Raw genomic sequence first — 17051 nt, 5'->3', positions numbered from 1 at the left:
TCCACATATGTGGACATCACATTTTGGGTTATTTAGACCAAAATACTCAATTTTGCTCTGCAAGGGCCTGATATCCACTTACGAGGACATAATACTGCTACTGTTCTATCGAAATTTTAAACGAATATCCTCATATGTGGCTCTCATTTTTCTTAGAAGCAAAGATTAGGTTTAAAAAAAACCTCTAGTAATTCTTTGTTTTTACATTCATCAGGTCCCAATCAGCCCAAAAATTAAAGAGAAATTAAAAATGCATGTCGTGGAAGAGTTCGGGTCTCAGGAGGTTAATGTTATTTCTTTATCTCTTAGTGCTGTGTGTGCATGCTCTGCCAATACAGACATCAGGACCTAAAAAATTCAAGTGTTTGTGTTTTTTTTAAGTACACTATAAAGCCCCCTCTACAAAATACATGATGGTCGCCAGATAGATATATACACAAAGCATGAGTAAAAGGTCTCTTAAGGAAACAGAAAGGCTTTTAGTCCCCCGTTTAAAAAAGAACAGAGTCAGCTTGTCCTTGTTTCCCTGTACTGTAGCAATCACGCACGTGTCTCGTGTGTGCTGTGCTGTGCTGTGCTGTGTGTGTGTGTGTGTGTGTGTGTGTGAGGGAGAGGATGCTGTCATCTTCGCATAGGATCACGGGATCCTCTCCCTCACTGTCTCTAACACAGCGGAAATCCTCCCATCTGTCGCTCCTAATCAGCAGAGAGCAGCTTGTATGTTCATAGGGATGATATCTCTCTCTCTCTCACTCCCATGCACACACACACACACACACGCACACACACACACACAAGATTACACTAATAGTGACACAGCAAAGCATTCCACGGTATCACGCGCTCCTCTGGCCATTACTCATTAAAACACCATAATAGCAAACACTTTCTGTGTTTAATTCTTTAATCCATTTTAAAGCACAAATGTTGTTGTTTTTTTTAACTAAAAATAGAAAATATTACTATAGATAGAACAAAGGTGTCCAACCCACAAAGAATCAACCTGGTCATCCTCCATTAGCATCTTTCAACTTAGCATTTAGCTTTAATCTCGTGCAGATTAACTGTTCAAGTCTAAGAAATTCATCTTCTAACCCGCCTCCAGTTGCTGTGTTCAGCAAACCTTTCTGGGCTGTTGTGATATACCGATTTGATATTTAAAACATGAAATATTAGTATCATGATGGCACTATACATACCACACATCTAGTTGAAACTGCAGCAAAGTAGGTGGCAGTTATTGTACCTTAGCGATAGTTTCTATCCAAAGTAACACAGGAGGAGAAGTGTGAACCTACACTGTATCCTAAAAGTAGATGAGAAAGAGAAAAAAGTTAGCCTGTTAATATTCAAGGCTGACCCAGGGCTTCTTTCCAAAACCGAAATGAAATCACAATAAACTAAAGATAATTTTACCAAAGGAAATTACATATTTTTACATTTTTCCATAGGCATGAAATAATTATAATATAATTATTGGGCCAAAAGTGCAGCAAAAATTTGATTGCTAGCATAGCATTTAGCTACCAGACACTGTAGAAACCCTGGTAACTGCATTAGTGCGTTCCAATAGTAAAGTCAGAAGAGCACAAAAACAGGATTTGTTTTGCGTTTTAGAAAGGTCAACACATTCATGCATCACTATCGAGACAGCACGATGCTTCTTTGCCACCGCTGCAGCACCTTCATGGGTGGAACCTGGTCAGTGCTTTGCGTGGCTTGTTTTTTTTTTTAGCAAATCACAAACAGCAGTGGCAGTATGGATTAAAAGTTCATATTAAATTTTTACATTGTCTGACAGTGAAGCAATCAGAATTGTTGTCTGAAGTCCAAACAAAATGCCCAACAGATTCATTTGGGCTGAATCTGATGATTTTACAGTTGAAAATCCCAACTGGGACTCAAAAATTCCAACTTCCAAGTTAATCTGGACCACATTAAAAGTCAACAATACTCTGAGACTTCAGGTAACGATGGGTGTTATAAACACTGGTGACGCAAAATGGGTGGACCAAGTTCAGCTTCTACATGGGCAACTGAAGCAACTAGTTGATTAGTGTAGTTAGCTAAAGTATTATATGACAGGATAATAAATCTATTAGAGGGTTACCAGAGCCTGGAATATTTTTTAGTGACCAACCATCACAATAAACCGATTGGTGACAAGTGTCTTGTTTCCTTTGTGGACACTCCTTTAAATTTTACGGTCATCATTGTCGATGTAACAGACCTCAGAATATAAGTGTTTCAACTAATCTTCACAATGTATAAATTTTTGGTAGCTGAAGGTTTTCTTCAGTTAATGATTCAAGTGATAATGCAGCTTTCCAATTCCATGATGAGGTCAAAACATATTTCTGTACATTCTGCTGGAGATCCGCTATTATTAGTATAACACTCTGCAGATATAACTCAAATGTAACATTCTGGCAAAATTATTTAAAACCCAGAATTTCTGCAGTTCAGTTTAGACCTGGTGACTGCTGAATCGTCACTACCAGTATGCACAACCCTGTTAGCCCCTATCGTATGTTCTTTTTTTTTTCCCCAGATATTTTGGTTGAATTTTATGCATCAATTTTACAAAAGACAAATTGCACAGTATGCTGTTTTCTTTTTGAAGAACATAAAACAATGTGAGACATACATTCCCACATCATAATTACAACAGTGCCAGTAGATGTAAAAAATAAAATAAAATAAAGAGAGAGAGAGATCCAAGCTAATAATACAAATAAAAAACCCTGGAATACAAAGTGGACCCACACCCCTACACAAACAAACAAACAAACAAACAAAAAGGTCTACGATTTAAAATAAGTGGTCAGCTTAGTCATCGTAATAAGTCAAATCCGTAAAAAAAAAAAAAAATTATATTAAAAAAAAACACCCAGCACGCCCCTGCGGGCGGTTTATCCTTCAAGCTCGGGTCCTCTACCAGAGGCCTGGGAGCTTGAGGGTCCTGCGCAGTATCTTAGCTGTTCCCAGGACTGCGCTCTTCTGGACAGAGATCTCCGATGTTATTCCCGGGATCTGCTGGAGCCACTCGCCTAGCTTGGGAGTCACCGCACCTAGTGCTCCGATTACCACGGGGACCACCGATACCTTCACCCTCCACATCCTCTCGAGCTCTTCTCTGAGCCCTTGGTATTTCTCCAGCTTCTCGTGTTCCTTCTTCCTGATATTGCTGTCATTCGGAACCGCTACATCGATCACTACAGCCGTCTTCTTCTGTTTGTCTACCACCACTATGTCTGGTTGGTTAGCCACCACCATTTTGTCCGTCTGTATCTGGAAGTCCCACAGGATCTTAGCTCGGTCATTCTCCACCACCCTTGGGGGCATTTCCCATTTTGACCTCGGGACTTCCAGGTTATACTCGGCACAGATGTTCCTGTACACTATGCCGGCCACTTGGTTATGGCGTTCCATGTATGCCTTGCCTGCTAGCATCTTGCACCCTGCTGTTATGTGCTGGATTGTCTCTGGGGCATCTTTACACAGCCTGCACCTGGGGTCTTGCCTGGTGTGATAGACCCCAGCCTCTATGGATCTTGTACTCAGAGCTTGTTCTTGTGCTGCCATGATTAGTGCCTCTGTGCTATCTTTCAGTCCAGCTTTGTCCAGCCACTGGTAGGATTTCTGGATATCAGCCACCTCCTCTATCTGCCGGTGGTACATACCGTGCAAGGGCCTGTCCTTCCATGATGGTTCCTCGTCTCCCTCCTCTTTCTTGGGTTTCTGCTGCCTGAGGTATTCACTGAGCACGCTGTCAGTTGGGGCCATCTTCGTGATGTATTCTTGGATGTTCGTTGTCTCATCCTGGACTGTGGTGCTGACACTCACCAGTCCCCGACCCCCTTCCTTCCGCTTAGCGTACAGCCTACCCTAGCGTACCCTCTGCAGGTACTTGGTGGTTGCAGCTTTCCTAGCGGCCTCTTCATGGTTCCCATTCGCCTGCGGGATCCCCAGGTACTTGTAACTGTCCTCTATGTCTGCAATGTTGCCTTCTGGTAGTTCAATCCCCTCAGTTCTGACTACCTTCCCTCTCTTTGTTACCATCCGACTACACTTCTCCAGCCCGAACAACATTCCAATGTCATTGCTGTATAGCCTGGTAGTGTGGATCAGTGAATCGATGTCTCGTTCACTCTTGGCATACAGCTTGATGTCATCCATGTACAGGAGGTGGCTGACAACTGCTCCGTTCCGTAGTCGGTATCCGTAGCCAGTCTTGTTAATGATCTCACTGAGGGGGTTCAGGCCTATGCAGAACAGCAGTGGGGACAGAGCATCTCCCTGGTAGATCCCGCACTTGATGGTGACTTGTGCTATGGGCTTGGAGTTGGCCTCTAGTGTTGTACGCCACATCCCCATTGAGTTCCTGATGAAGGCTCTTAGGGTCCCATTGATCTTGTACAATTCTAGGCATTCCAGTATCCAGCTGTGGGGCATTGAGTCATAGGCCTTCTTGTAATCAATCCAGGCAGTGCACAGGTTGGTCAGTCTGGTCTTGCAGTCTCGGCTGACTGTTCTGTCTACCAGTAGCTGGTGTTTTGCGCCTCTGGTATTCTTGCCCATTCCTTTCTGTGTCCCGCTCATGTATTGACCCATGTGCCTGTTCATCTTAGCCGATATGATGCCTGACTGGAAGTACTACAGTACTTCCATGTAGTACTGAGGCAGGTTATTGGTCGGTAGTTGGAGGGGACTGGTCCCTTCTTGGGGTCCTTGGGGATCAGGACCGTCCGACCTTCGGTTAGCCATTCCGGGTGTCTCTCATCAACTAGCAGCTGGTTCATTTGTGCTGCCAGACGCTCGTGGAGTGCAGTCAGCTTCTTCAGCCAGTAGGCGTGAACAATGTCGGGCCCTGGTGCTGTCCAACTCTTCATACTGGAGACCCTTTCTTGGATATCTGCCACTGTGACGGTTACTGGACCCTGTTCAGGGAGGTCGCTATGGTCTGCCCTCAGATCCACTAGCCACTGAGCATTGCCGTTATGGGTTGCGTCCTTCTCCCATATGCTCTTCCAGTATTGCTCCGTCTCCAGCCTTGGTGGTGCTGTTCTCTTATTATTGTTCCCTTGCCACTGAGAGTACACCTTTGCTGGTTCTGTGGAGAACAGCTGGTTTATTCTCCTGCCTTCTATCTCTCTGGTGTACCTCCTCAAGCGGCTGGCCAAGGCTGTGAGTCTTTGCTTGGCAGTTTCCAAGGCCTCAGGTATGGACAGCTTGCTGTATTTCTTATGCACCTTCTTTGTCACACCTTTCTGCAACTCCGTTAGTTGGCTAACCTCCCTCCATGCTACTTTGATCTTGCCCTCTAGCCTCCTTCTCCATGGAGGGTACTGCCCCTTGTGGCTGTTCAACTTGTAGCCAAGCATCTCACTGATCACTGCTGCCGTATTGTAGATCAGCTTGTTAGTGTCGGTAATCATGGCTGTAGGTATCGTCCGTAGTGCTGCATCAACATCATCTAGCAGACCTTCTGAGGGTACTTCACGTAATCTTGGTAACCGGAATAGGATGAGGGACCTATGGATATATATATATATATATTAAAAAAGTAGATAAATAAATGCAATCATAAAGTGCAGGCTCAATAGAGTTTGTATAATTAAACATAAAATAAATAAAATTAAGTCTGAGCTGGCTAAATGGGAGTGTTGTGTCGTATGTTCATTTTTTCTATCATTCTTTGCAGCGATGCAAAAAAACAAACAAAAAAATGCTTGCATTGCTTTTCTGTAAGCTGCAGTATAAACATGTGGCACATTTTGTGCAATCAGTGATGCTGCATGTTTACATGAGATTTTCTGAGAACTTCAAAGATCCCCACAGCACAAGCTAACAATAGCTGCTGTATCACAAGACCTCTCAGAGGTATTTGTGTATTGTAGCATGAGGAAGATAAAAATAGTGCTGCATGCCTCTGCTTTTCTCCGTCTATCTCTCTCTGCTAGTGAAAATGGTAATCTAAATGCCCCACCACAGATTGCAGAAACTTGGGAACAAGCTGTGGTTATGCATGAAACGAACATGGATAAAGAATCGGGAAAAGAGGGGAGGGGACATTAACTCTGCTAAAGATGGTCCAGCTATTGGAAAAGACATTAACTCCACAGAAATCAAATGGCACTAATTCATGAAAAGGCATAATGTTGGTTTTAGGAGCTCACACACACTAACTCATGACCTCAGTGAAAAAACTTTTAGAGGGCTCTACTATACTTTTCCTTGCTCGGTCGCATACATATACTGTTATAGGACCTGAAGTTGATATTCCACATGGACAAAGGTTAAAATGAGGTCTTTGTAATGAGCTCTAAGCATCATTTTTCTATTCTAGGCTCTTGGTGTCTTGATGCCTGCTCTGCAGTGTCCCTGAGAGTAGATATCCCTAACATAGTTATCTCTGGCACACCTCTGGCTGTGAGCACAGCAGCCCTACTCATCCAGCCTTTTGTTTGCGAGGGGCTTTCAATCAGAATAAAGTAGGCTTAAAGGAAGGTGTACCTTCCTCAACTCACTAAACCCAATCTCAGTGCCCCCTTGAGGACTTTTGGAGGGCGCCCTGTCTAACTGAATCCCCTTTTTCTTTAGCACAATGACCAAGTGTTTGGTTGATCTAAGTACTTTTGTCCCACATCCCATCAGGTCTGTCCTGTACGCCTGTCCTGCCACCACGTCGGGGTTCCTTCTACGTGGAAGGTGGAACAGGCGTGTCGATCGGGAGTGCTTTGGCCTTTTGGTGCAGAGATGGATACCAGCTGGTTGGCAGTGACAAAATCTACTGCCATGTCAGGAATGGTAAAGCGCAGTGGAGCAACTACCCGCCTGTCTGTGAAGGTGCGTAGATTTAAGTATGGAAAACCTAAAACTTATTTACATTAGCCCAAACATTTCTCTCCTGCATTTACTTTTTTTTTAGTTTTCACCATTCAAACCTCTACTTTTATAAAAGAAAGAAAAAAAAAGACTCATTGACAGTACACAGTTCTTTTTTGTGCTCAGGGAACAAGTCTAACTGTTCCTCTCAACATGCAAGCAATCAAAGCAAAGAGGAAAGAAGAGAGAACCTGAAGAGTCATTTCTGCTCTCCCAACAGCAATCCCCAGGCCGGAGGACCGTGGACTGAGAGTGGCTGTGCTGGCCTCAGTTGTTAGTGGCATTGTCATCCTCGCCATGTCCCTGTCCTTTCTCATCTGCTGTCTGCAGGAGCGATCCAGCCGGGACCGTTCCAAGAAAGATGGACGGATCAGGTAGGAATGGGGATGGCGGTGCGGAGTTATGTTGGTATCAAACTCTCAGAAACTGATAAATCTCTCCTGTGACCACATCAGACGCAGAGACAAGCGCTCCGCCCGTCGCAGCGAGTGCTGGCTGGAGAGAGAGGAGGGCGAATGGGAAGCCTTCCCTCCACCTAAGATCTTCCACCTGTCCCAGAAGATGAACCCCCGTCTTGCTCCAGACAGCCCCCTCTACTTGACGGGAGGCCTCAGTGGATACGAGAACAGAGGATACCAAAGGTAAACTGGCAACATTCACAGGAACCAAACACACAGAAAATCTTTTTTAAAAGTCACTAAAAACAAAATAAACTCAACATTTCTCCCAAATTGTGCCGAGACAAATATAGTATGTAAGAAGGTTTACCCCTTAGACCTTTATTTTCAGAATCAGAATCAGAATCAGAATACTTTATTAATCCCGAAGGAAATTAGGGTTACAGCAGGCAGCACGCTAATGGCGCATGCGCACTTACAAAGGAACCTTCTGACCAACTTTACACAAACATCACATTGGGGAGACATGTCAGAAAGGTAGGCTGATAGGAAAAAAATAACAAAAATACACAACATGAGGTAAGAGGAGGAGAAAAAAAACTCCACTCAGACTGAGCTCCTAGTGGGAGAACAGTTTGATAACAGAAAAAACACCTCAGCACAAAAAGCACATGACTATCAATACACCATAGAAACACAAGACAAGCAACAGGGGCGGGTAAAGGGTAAGAGAGAGCCGGTGTAGACAACGCAACCGGTCCTGCATGTCTGCGCTGGTCCAGTCGACTGCCATCTTCCCCTGTAGGGCACAAGCATCGAAGGCGTTTGGAAAGGGAGGGGGGATCACTGTGTGCATATCAGTGTGTGTGTGTGTGTGTGTCCAGAGTTCAGCTGAGACAGTGTCCTTCGCCCCGCCAGGCTAAATAAACAGTCTTCCAGCCAACCCAGGTGGCCTTGCATGGAATGGAGGGAACAGTCTAAACACAGTCGTTATCAGGGTGTTTTGTTCAGCTCCAGCCTTGAGGCCGCAGCTGGCGCCGAAGGGGTCTCCGCATGAAGTCATGATGGTTTTTACTTTCGTGCGAACAACTCATATGAATTTCAAAGCTGTTCTAACAGTCTAACACTGGTCTCTCAATCTCCCGTTGGAGAGCCGTGAGCTTTCTATGATGTTATCCAAACTTACGTTCCGTGATGTTGTCATTCTTTTTGCTCAAAGAGACGGTTCTGAGAACTCACGACCGCAGTGCACTTCCCAAGATGTGATCAATTTGCGCTCAAAGGTGTTATTCGAGCTAGCCCCTCCAAGTGTAATCCAGTTTTTCACTCAGAGGTCTTGTTCTGAGTATTCACGGCAGCCGTGCGTTCTCCAAGATCTTCTCCGTGCTGCACTCAATGAGCCCACTTTGAGAAACGCCTCGTCCCATCATTTCAATCCCAGCGGGCAGCCTTGTGGGGGTTTAAACAGCCGGTTCCGCTTCCTTAATTCTTCGATAAGTCAGGGCCAAGCCAGCTCCGATCGGCCAGAACCCTGTTATCATGGTTCCGAATAGGTAGATATCTTCAGCAGTCAGGCTCACCCGAGCCCAGACTTCTCGTTGAGAAGGGGTGTCAATTGCATTCAGAGACCAGTTGATCAAATCCATAATTCCTCTTTTAGGTTTTAGAGAACAGACTGTGAGAGAGTGTTCCAGGGAAAAGTAAGTAAAAACACAAACAAGACAAGGACATAAGAAGCTAAGCAGGGAAGATAAGGGCAGGAGAGGAGAAAAGTGCGACCGCCTTCGCTGAGAGCCAAACTGGAGCCAAATTTTGGATACATGCGACTGATACAAGTAAATTGAACATGTCTGAATTGTGTTATGCATGTTAAAAAAAAAAAAAAAAAAGGGAAATGAATCATGATCATTTGGAACCAGACCAAGACCACTTCCTCTTGAGGGTCTTGGTGGGGTTGCTTTGATCTGCACTTGAGAGCAATTACGGTGTGAAAACACTCACTAACGGTTCTGTGTAAGAACCATCTGCTGAGTCAAGTTAAACTTGCGTTATTTTATAGTTGTAGCATTTCTTTAATTCCTGACATGTTTCAATAAACCGGTTGTTTGTTTCAATCTGTACTTTAATCTTGAAGTGAAGCCTTAGCCTAACGTGGATACATTTCATATGAGTTCCCTTGTTTGTAATAACAGATGGCTTATTGTGCTTCTGTGTTTCAGGAGTCAGGAGAGTCTGCTGAAGGCCTCCATGCCCGGGCTCTACCGCTCCGAGTCTCAGCTTTACCCACATGTTGTCCTGCAGAGGGTCCCAACGCCGACTGCACCGTCCGCTCCCACTGCTCCCTCTGCTCCCCTCTACCTTCACCTCCCTGACTCCGCTTCTGCCGTTTCCTCTCCCGCCCACACCATCCCCCACAGCCAGCCACACGGCATGCCACAGTACCCCACCCCAACATATCCTCCAAAACCCAACTTAGTGCCAAACTACCACCACCCAACACCGGCGCCCATCTATCCCAACCCCAATCCAACACCACAGAGGCCATGGCAGTAAGCTACGTACTTCCGCTTCCATTTTTTCTGGGCGCTGTGGTGCTCCTACTGAAGAACGGGCATGTTCAGAGACACATGAAGTCTTTTTACTCTTTCTTATCCCAGTTTTCTCCCACAGAGGTCTGCCAGTGCCAATAATCTAAAGCAGACGTGTAGAAATGGACATGCAGCCAGCGTAGAAGCTCCCCTTTGTTGTGCATGCTTGATGGACTTCTCAGTTTGGACTGAGCGGGAACCAAACAACTTTTTTTCCCCTTGATTCTCACTCAGATGAAGCTATGTTACCAGCAGGGGGAGACTGGTGGAGAAAACCCTGCTTTTGTTTAACAACCACCAGATCGTCATTACTGAAACCCAATGTAGCCTAGCAACAAAGGGACACAAAGAGTTGTTATTTAGATTCCACTAATTTTGTTCATTGAAGGAAGACTTTGTTTAGGCAGCTCTCAGAAATGTACATTTTAATAGCTAACTGTTTAGAAATAATCAGCCATCATCGCACATATTATTATCTTGAGCTAAATAAATTGACAAATATATATTTTTTGACATATCTTCTTGGAATCTCACTCATCTGTTAACCAGAGCCATGTGTGATGTAATGAAAGCAGTTCTTGTTAATACACTGAGGTATTTTCCCACAATGAATGGGCAAAACACAGTAATGAGGGCTTTTATTGGCAGCAAGCGCCGTTGTAGCAACCACTGAGCAAAGCCAGCTTGTGTGGATTTAACCGCACACTGGCTATTGTTAATTCACATATTCTTTCTTTCAACACTGTTAACTACTTTTAACTTTTTCTTCTGTCTGTGTCTGTTTCCTTCTTGCAGCTATTTGTGTAGTACAATAAGAAAATTAATAAGAAAAGCTTTAGTGATCAGCACTGTGGCCGGTGAAACATTCCAGCGTGGTTATTCTGGGGACGCTTGTGGGTTATAATAAAAAAAATCATCACGTTATAATTAATTCTATGACAACATATTTAATTTTATGAAGATCGTTTGTGCAATGTTAGTGAAACATGAGGAAGTCAGGCACACTGTGAGTGTGCAGTGGGTGGAGATGCTAAACCTTTATTGTTCCTTTGAACTGTTTAAATGCATTTAAATCATAAACTCTGTGCAAGGCCCATTTGCTTTTATTTTTAATAGAACACTAATAAATCTGCACTTTAACCCTTTTTTAAATGGCTAGTCTTTTACTGTAAACTATTTGTATAACAACAGGACTGCCGTAAATGCTGAATAAAGAGAGTTCAATATGTTCAGTGTGTGTTTTAAGAGTTTTTCAAAAGGAATGCATGGTCAGAAATGATTACAGACCCAATTCATCACTGTGTCCGGACAGCTGAAAATGACAAGCTGGCCTACATTTTCAGCATGTTTTTCACATTCAGCAAATCACAACAGTTTCCTCAAGACACTTTATGTTGTAAGGTTAAGACCTCACAATAATACAGAGAAAAAAAAACCCAACAATTAGAAAACCCCTATAAGCAACACTCTGTGACAGTCGGAAGAAAATCTCCCCTTTAACAGGAAGAAACCTCCCATAGAACCAGGATCTGGGAGGGGCAGCCACCTGCCACGACTGGCGATAACTGGGGATCACTTATGGCATAATGAAATCTGGTACATCGCTCATACCATCTTCCCAACCTTGGGTGTTTTTGGAGGAAAGGAAACCACTGTCTGTCTCAAAGGTAAAGGCAAAGGTAAAAGTTTACATGGCCACAAGTCCACTAACTGGAAATTTGATTGCAACTAATGCAAGACCAAGATTATTACACCACCCGGGCTTTTGTGTCAACACGATGAAGTGTGAACCAACTGCATGGACACTAAACCAGCATCATGAGAGGCATTATAGGCCAACATATTAAATTCACTGTGCAACAAATGAGACAGGATGCAGAGACTAAAAAACACATGAACATTTAACTCACTCATTGAAACAACCTGATATACTGAAATACTCATCGTTTTGTTACAGACGGTCTGACTAGACCTCTGTTCTGCGTGGAAACAATGTCAACATCTATCTACAGTTTGATTTTTGCAGTTGTACCATTATTGGTTTTGACCAGCGAGATGATGTTGAGGTTTCAACCATGTTTCTTGGGATGTGACACTTCTTAAACCATTTCAAACTTCTGTTTCCCAACTGGGGGACTTTTTTAGACGATAAAGCAGTTGGACTGAAGAAATATGTGTTGTGTTGGTATATTTGTTTAGGAATTAATGAAGGAGTCGATTAAGAAGATTGGTAAGCAGATGGTAAATGGACTGGTTCTTATATGGATGCATCGGAGAGCAACATGGGGTTAGTATCTTGCCCAAGGATATTTGGCATGCAGACTGGAGCAACCTGGGATTGAACCACCGACCTTCCGGTTGGTGGCTGATCCGCTCTGCCACCTGAGCTACAGCCACCCCAAGATGATGATGTTGGTATCAATAAAACCTTATCAATCCCCATCCTTGGTCAGTTACCAAGCTACCTGGCTTTTTGGCCCTCTATGGATTACTATCACTAGCTTATCCCAAACTCAGATATTGCATAACATTAGGTTGTCTGTCCAACTGTCTTTTCAATATCTTTCAACTTTATATGTCTAATAACAGAATTGAAAGACCTAAGAACTATGTTAGGCCTGACTGGCTGTCCTCTGTGTGTATATGTAATGGACAATACCCAATGGTAATTAGATTCATGAAATTTAAGATGTGAGAGTTATGAGGGGCTGTTTCTGCTGCAGTGTGGGAGCTCATCTTATCCTTTCAGGTAAGTGCTGGATTAGATGTTAGCTGAGAAACTCTTCATGGGGTGGCGCAAAAGAGGGATAACCGGGGACAGTAACTAAGATGTTGACAACGCCACCTGGGGGAGGAAGTTACACCCCAGGAAAGATTTCTATAGCCAAAGTAAGTGTTGCACTGGCTACCAAAGCCCACAGACTCATTAACAGCAGAGGTGAGACAGATGAATTTTACAAATCAAAATTTATTAAGAAGAACTACTAAAAACATAAAATTATAATATCAGAAAGGTACCTAAGGTAGCAGGGTTGAGACGGCAAGATAGTTAATTAAAACACTTTATTAACACTCCCTACCACGATGCTACCCTAAAACAATCAGTTTGATTAAAAAAAGCTAAACAAAATAGTGGAGACCGGCCACTTGAGGAGGCAACCTACCTACAGGGAGGAGTGCCCAATTACTCACCCGTGTAATTCCACTGCAGACCTCACTGTCACTCACACTAAACTCTAAATGGTGCAATCTGCCTATGCCCAGTGTGTACACTCGCATGCATCGGGGAGGGGATTCCACCTCACGTGCCTAGCCCCTCAACAAGCGGCCGCACCTCCACTAAAGCAGTAAAACAAAGCATAAAACGTTAAACACGTTAGTAAAGGAGATCTACATAAAACAAATACACCCCAAGTTACTGTTCTTTATAAAAGCGTCACATATCAAACAAGACAGCAGCAGTATAGCACAATCCACTCTCTAAAGGGCAATACTAAAATGAGTAGCTTTCCTGGAGAGATCTGCAGTGCTTAGCTGCCTAATGCTCTCAGCCACCTTGGATGGACAAGACTGCCAAATGCCTCCGTCTGGTAGTGAAGCGCAGCTGTTTCTTATAAGCCCGCTAATTGTCAGCTGGGAAGGTGTGGATGTTAGTGGTGCATTCGTGGACATCATGTAAAATCCTACCCCAGAATCTACATCTCTACATTCAGATATCTGTAACAGCTTTACAGAGCTGGCACATGCTGCAACGTGGCTCATACTTTCTGAGGTAAAAACAAGGTCTATGACTCAATCACAACCTTAGCACTCACAAACTTAAAGATGTTGAGCTTATTCCATCAACTAAGCTTTAAGCTCACAAGACCCTTAGACCTCAGGGCTGTCCTGCTGTCAAAATGTCCAAGTGCATGGGGACATTTTCCCAGATATTAAGTGCTTTTTATACACTCCTTCCAAAAGTCTGCATTTATATAGACTTTGCACAAGGGGATTACCCACAGCATAGAAGACTGTGATGTTTAACACAAAGTGGCTATGGAAACCCTTGCATTTAGAAACTAAAAAGAAGTAGCTGGTTCCCTAAAGGCTTTGGCGATGAAGAAAGTTCCAAATCTGCAAAAACACAAAGTATGTTTTTACACTGTTAGAAACTACAGTCACATTGCTACTTATACCGTTTACATTCTACTTATGCACAGCAAAGTTTCAGTGTCCTAACAGGTGATATTAATTAGGCCTAAAAGCGTTTTGTCCCTTGGTGCCCTAAAACATACTAAAGTGGGCATGTCATGTAATCCATGTACATCCAGCTAAGAATACTTACCAGGAGAGAGACATCAAATTTTTCCAAGTGTACCATAAAAAGAAGACTTTAGGAGAGCAAGCAGAGAGAGTTCACCACAAGATCAGCCCATACCAGAGGTTGATCTTATAGAAGATCAACCTATACCTATACCATATGAAAAGAGGAACGTCTGCTGAAAAAATGTAACAACTGCAATCCAGTGTTTTTGTTTAAAGCCTCGATTTAAAGCAGAGTCTCAGCTTTGGTTGTGTTGTGGTTATTATAGTTTATATTATATTATATTATATTATATTATATTATATTATATTATATTATATTATATTATATAAATCTATTGCAGAGATGAACATAAAAAATGAACCAAAACTAGCTATATTGTAATCTAAGGTTATCTTGAAGTTTAGGTATAGACAGAAAAAAAATAGTTGCCATTTATAAGAATCCCAGTGTTAAAGGAAGCAGGCTTCTTGGTATATTACTATATCGCTTTGGTATATGTTCAAAGTTGAACATATCTAAATCTGCTCCTGTAAGCCAAAACTGCTCCTAACAGTATAATATTAATGATTATCTGCTTTTGTTCTGAGACAACATCTATATGTCACACAAAAATTTTACATTTTTTTCTAATAGTTCATTTCAATTTGGTGCCAGTTGTCTCCTACACAGCATACGTTAATAATGTTGTTGGTAATCAATATTTTTATAAGTAGTAGTTGACATGTTATATAATTAAATGTTATACATAACTGTAAATGAATGTGTTACATAAAAATTTCTCTATATTAAAAATAAAAGGTGTTCTTAAAAATGGAGCATAATTTTTCATTTTCACGTCCTCTTTTCCTTATTGGTTGTTTTCTTCATTGTTTGCTTCCTCTTCTTTGTAAAGCAATTATTTTAAATGTCTAATGGAATAACTCTATGGATAACATGACATCATTATCTGTGTTGTTTGTGAGATTTGACTCCTTTTGTAAGTGGTTGTATATTAATATTATTTTAAAAATGAATTAAATAGTTCACAGTCTTCACCATATTGGCAAATTCATGCTTTAAAAACTTTCAAGCATGGATGTAATTACTGTGCGAAAACCATTTTGGCACTGGTATCAAATAAAGACCTTAATTTTAAAATGAAAAAAACTGTTGGGACAATTACTTAAAAATGCTCTTTTACTGACAAAGTCTTCCCCCTCGGCTCTGTTACAGCAGATACAATGACAACAGTTATCACATACAAACATCAGACACTTTGTCTTTGATAGCAGGGCATGTTCATCATGCTTCAGTGTCCATTTCACATGGCACAGATGGCAAAAGTATGTGGTGAGTTTTCCTTGTAAAGCCAAAAAGAGCGTCTTACTCATGACTTCCAACTGAACCCCGTCAGATGCGACATGCATTCAAGGCAACAGAGTCACATTAAACTTTCAAGATTTGAGGAACCAGTGGTATAACCAGGTTCTACATGAGCTATACTGAGGCTGCAAATTAAACTAAAATTCACCTTTACTTTCACTCTTATAACCTCAGAGTAAGCTCGGTAACGACTGTGGCTACAGCTTTTGCTCAAATCTAAACGTCCGCTTGCATTCTGACCTCTGACAGCTAATGACAGTATATCTGAGTTACCTACAATGTTGAGATTATTCACGAGTGGCTCTACTACACAAATATCACAGCTAATTTCTATGCTGATATTCTGGGGCCAAAACAAAGGAAATCTGTCCTCAGAGTCCTTTGGCTCCTCAAAGGAGTTCATTGTACAAGAGATCACGTTAGCATCATGTTAGAACGTCTCTGTTAACGGGCAAACACTACAGCCTGACTTCAACTTCATCCTTTAGTGTTAATTCATAATAGAAACATAGATTTTACCAGCTTTATGTTACATACTGAATATAAACACCCTTGCATTTTGTTTTCTTTGTGTTCTCTTTTACTTAATCTATGGATTTTTACAAGGAGGCCGTAATCACATTTCTCTAAACTGTAAATACATGACTGTGATTTGTAAAGTCCCACTTCCACATGATATTCTTTCCATACAACTTTGTTTTGTGTGGTTAAACTGTTAAATGTGAAGCTGATTTATTACTAGGGTTTAGTTTCTTCCTGTTAAATGAGAAACCAGGTGGTCAGACATTTGATACATATGTAGAGAAATTTATAAAGACTACAGAGTCTACCATTCCTAGCATTCATTCAGCAATCAGAACTGTAAACAGTATTCAATATTCAAGTATTTATTTTAATAAAAACAGTCCTGAAGTAAAGCGTTCTCCATGAAACACATTCCCTTCGTAGGTCCTCGTAGCATTAGCGATCCTTGCTAGTAGCCCCATCGCTAGCTAATTGTCAAAGTTGGAATCTGTGTGTTGATTGTGCTAGATAATAATATGAAACCTTTTAACCACATTATTGTTATAATTCTTTGATTGTCTCTAAGTGTAAACCAAGCATCTTCGCTCATGTGGTCTGATTAGGTGACAAAAGTGCTCGGCTAGCTCAGTAGAAGCAAAAATCAGACACACTTCTGGATCATTTGTGTATACAAATGATTAGGAATGAACACAATTTCTTTTAAATAATACAGTACGTGTGATTCAAAGCGCTGGGTGTCTTTGGCAATCTTGCAATTCTGATAGTCCGTTATCAAATACAGCCCATGATCTGCATGTCCCCAGCAGTGTCTGCTGTCTAGTGTCTAGTTTGTGTTGTTTTCTTCACCCCATTACTGCCACTACAGGTTTGTGAAGTGCGATGGAGAATGAAGAATTCACAAAATACTTAAATAATACTAATTAAGCAGTAGGGTTTTTTTTATAGAGAAACTACAAGGTGATTAACTTTTTTTCTCCTGCA

At 42.1% G+C, this 17051-nt stretch overlaps 1 protein-coding gene across 2 annotated transcripts in view; it reads left to right on the top strand.

The window, feature by feature from the left end:
• LOC146498631 (uncharacterized) overlaps positions 1-11102 on the top strand; it is a 40027-nt gene extending 28925 nt beyond the window's left edge. For both annotated transcript variants that reach the window (XM_085137001.1, XM_085137002.1), the window contains exons 3-6: positions 6658-6849; positions 7109-7262; positions 7344-7529; positions 9506-11102. In XM_085137001.1, the coding sequence (XP_084993127.1) occupies positions 6658-6849; positions 7109-7262; positions 7344-7529; positions 9506-9839 (866 nt within the window). In that variant the 3' untranslated portion in view covers positions 9840-11102. The remainder of the gene's footprint in view (positions 1-6657; positions 6850-7108; positions 7263-7343; positions 7530-9505) is intronic.
• Positions 11103-17051: the final 5949 nt, after the last annotated feature.

Source organism: Neolamprologus multifasciatus, chromosome 17 (assembly GCF_963576455.1).
Source record: "Neolamprologus multifasciatus chromosome 17, fNeoMul1.2, whole genome shotgun sequence".
Lineage (NCBI taxonomy): Eukaryota > Metazoa > Chordata > Actinopteri > Cichliformes > Cichlidae > Neolamprologus > Neolamprologus multifasciatus.
Note: the sequence above shows the minus strand (reverse complement) of the source record. Positions and strands in the feature narration are given on the sequence as shown.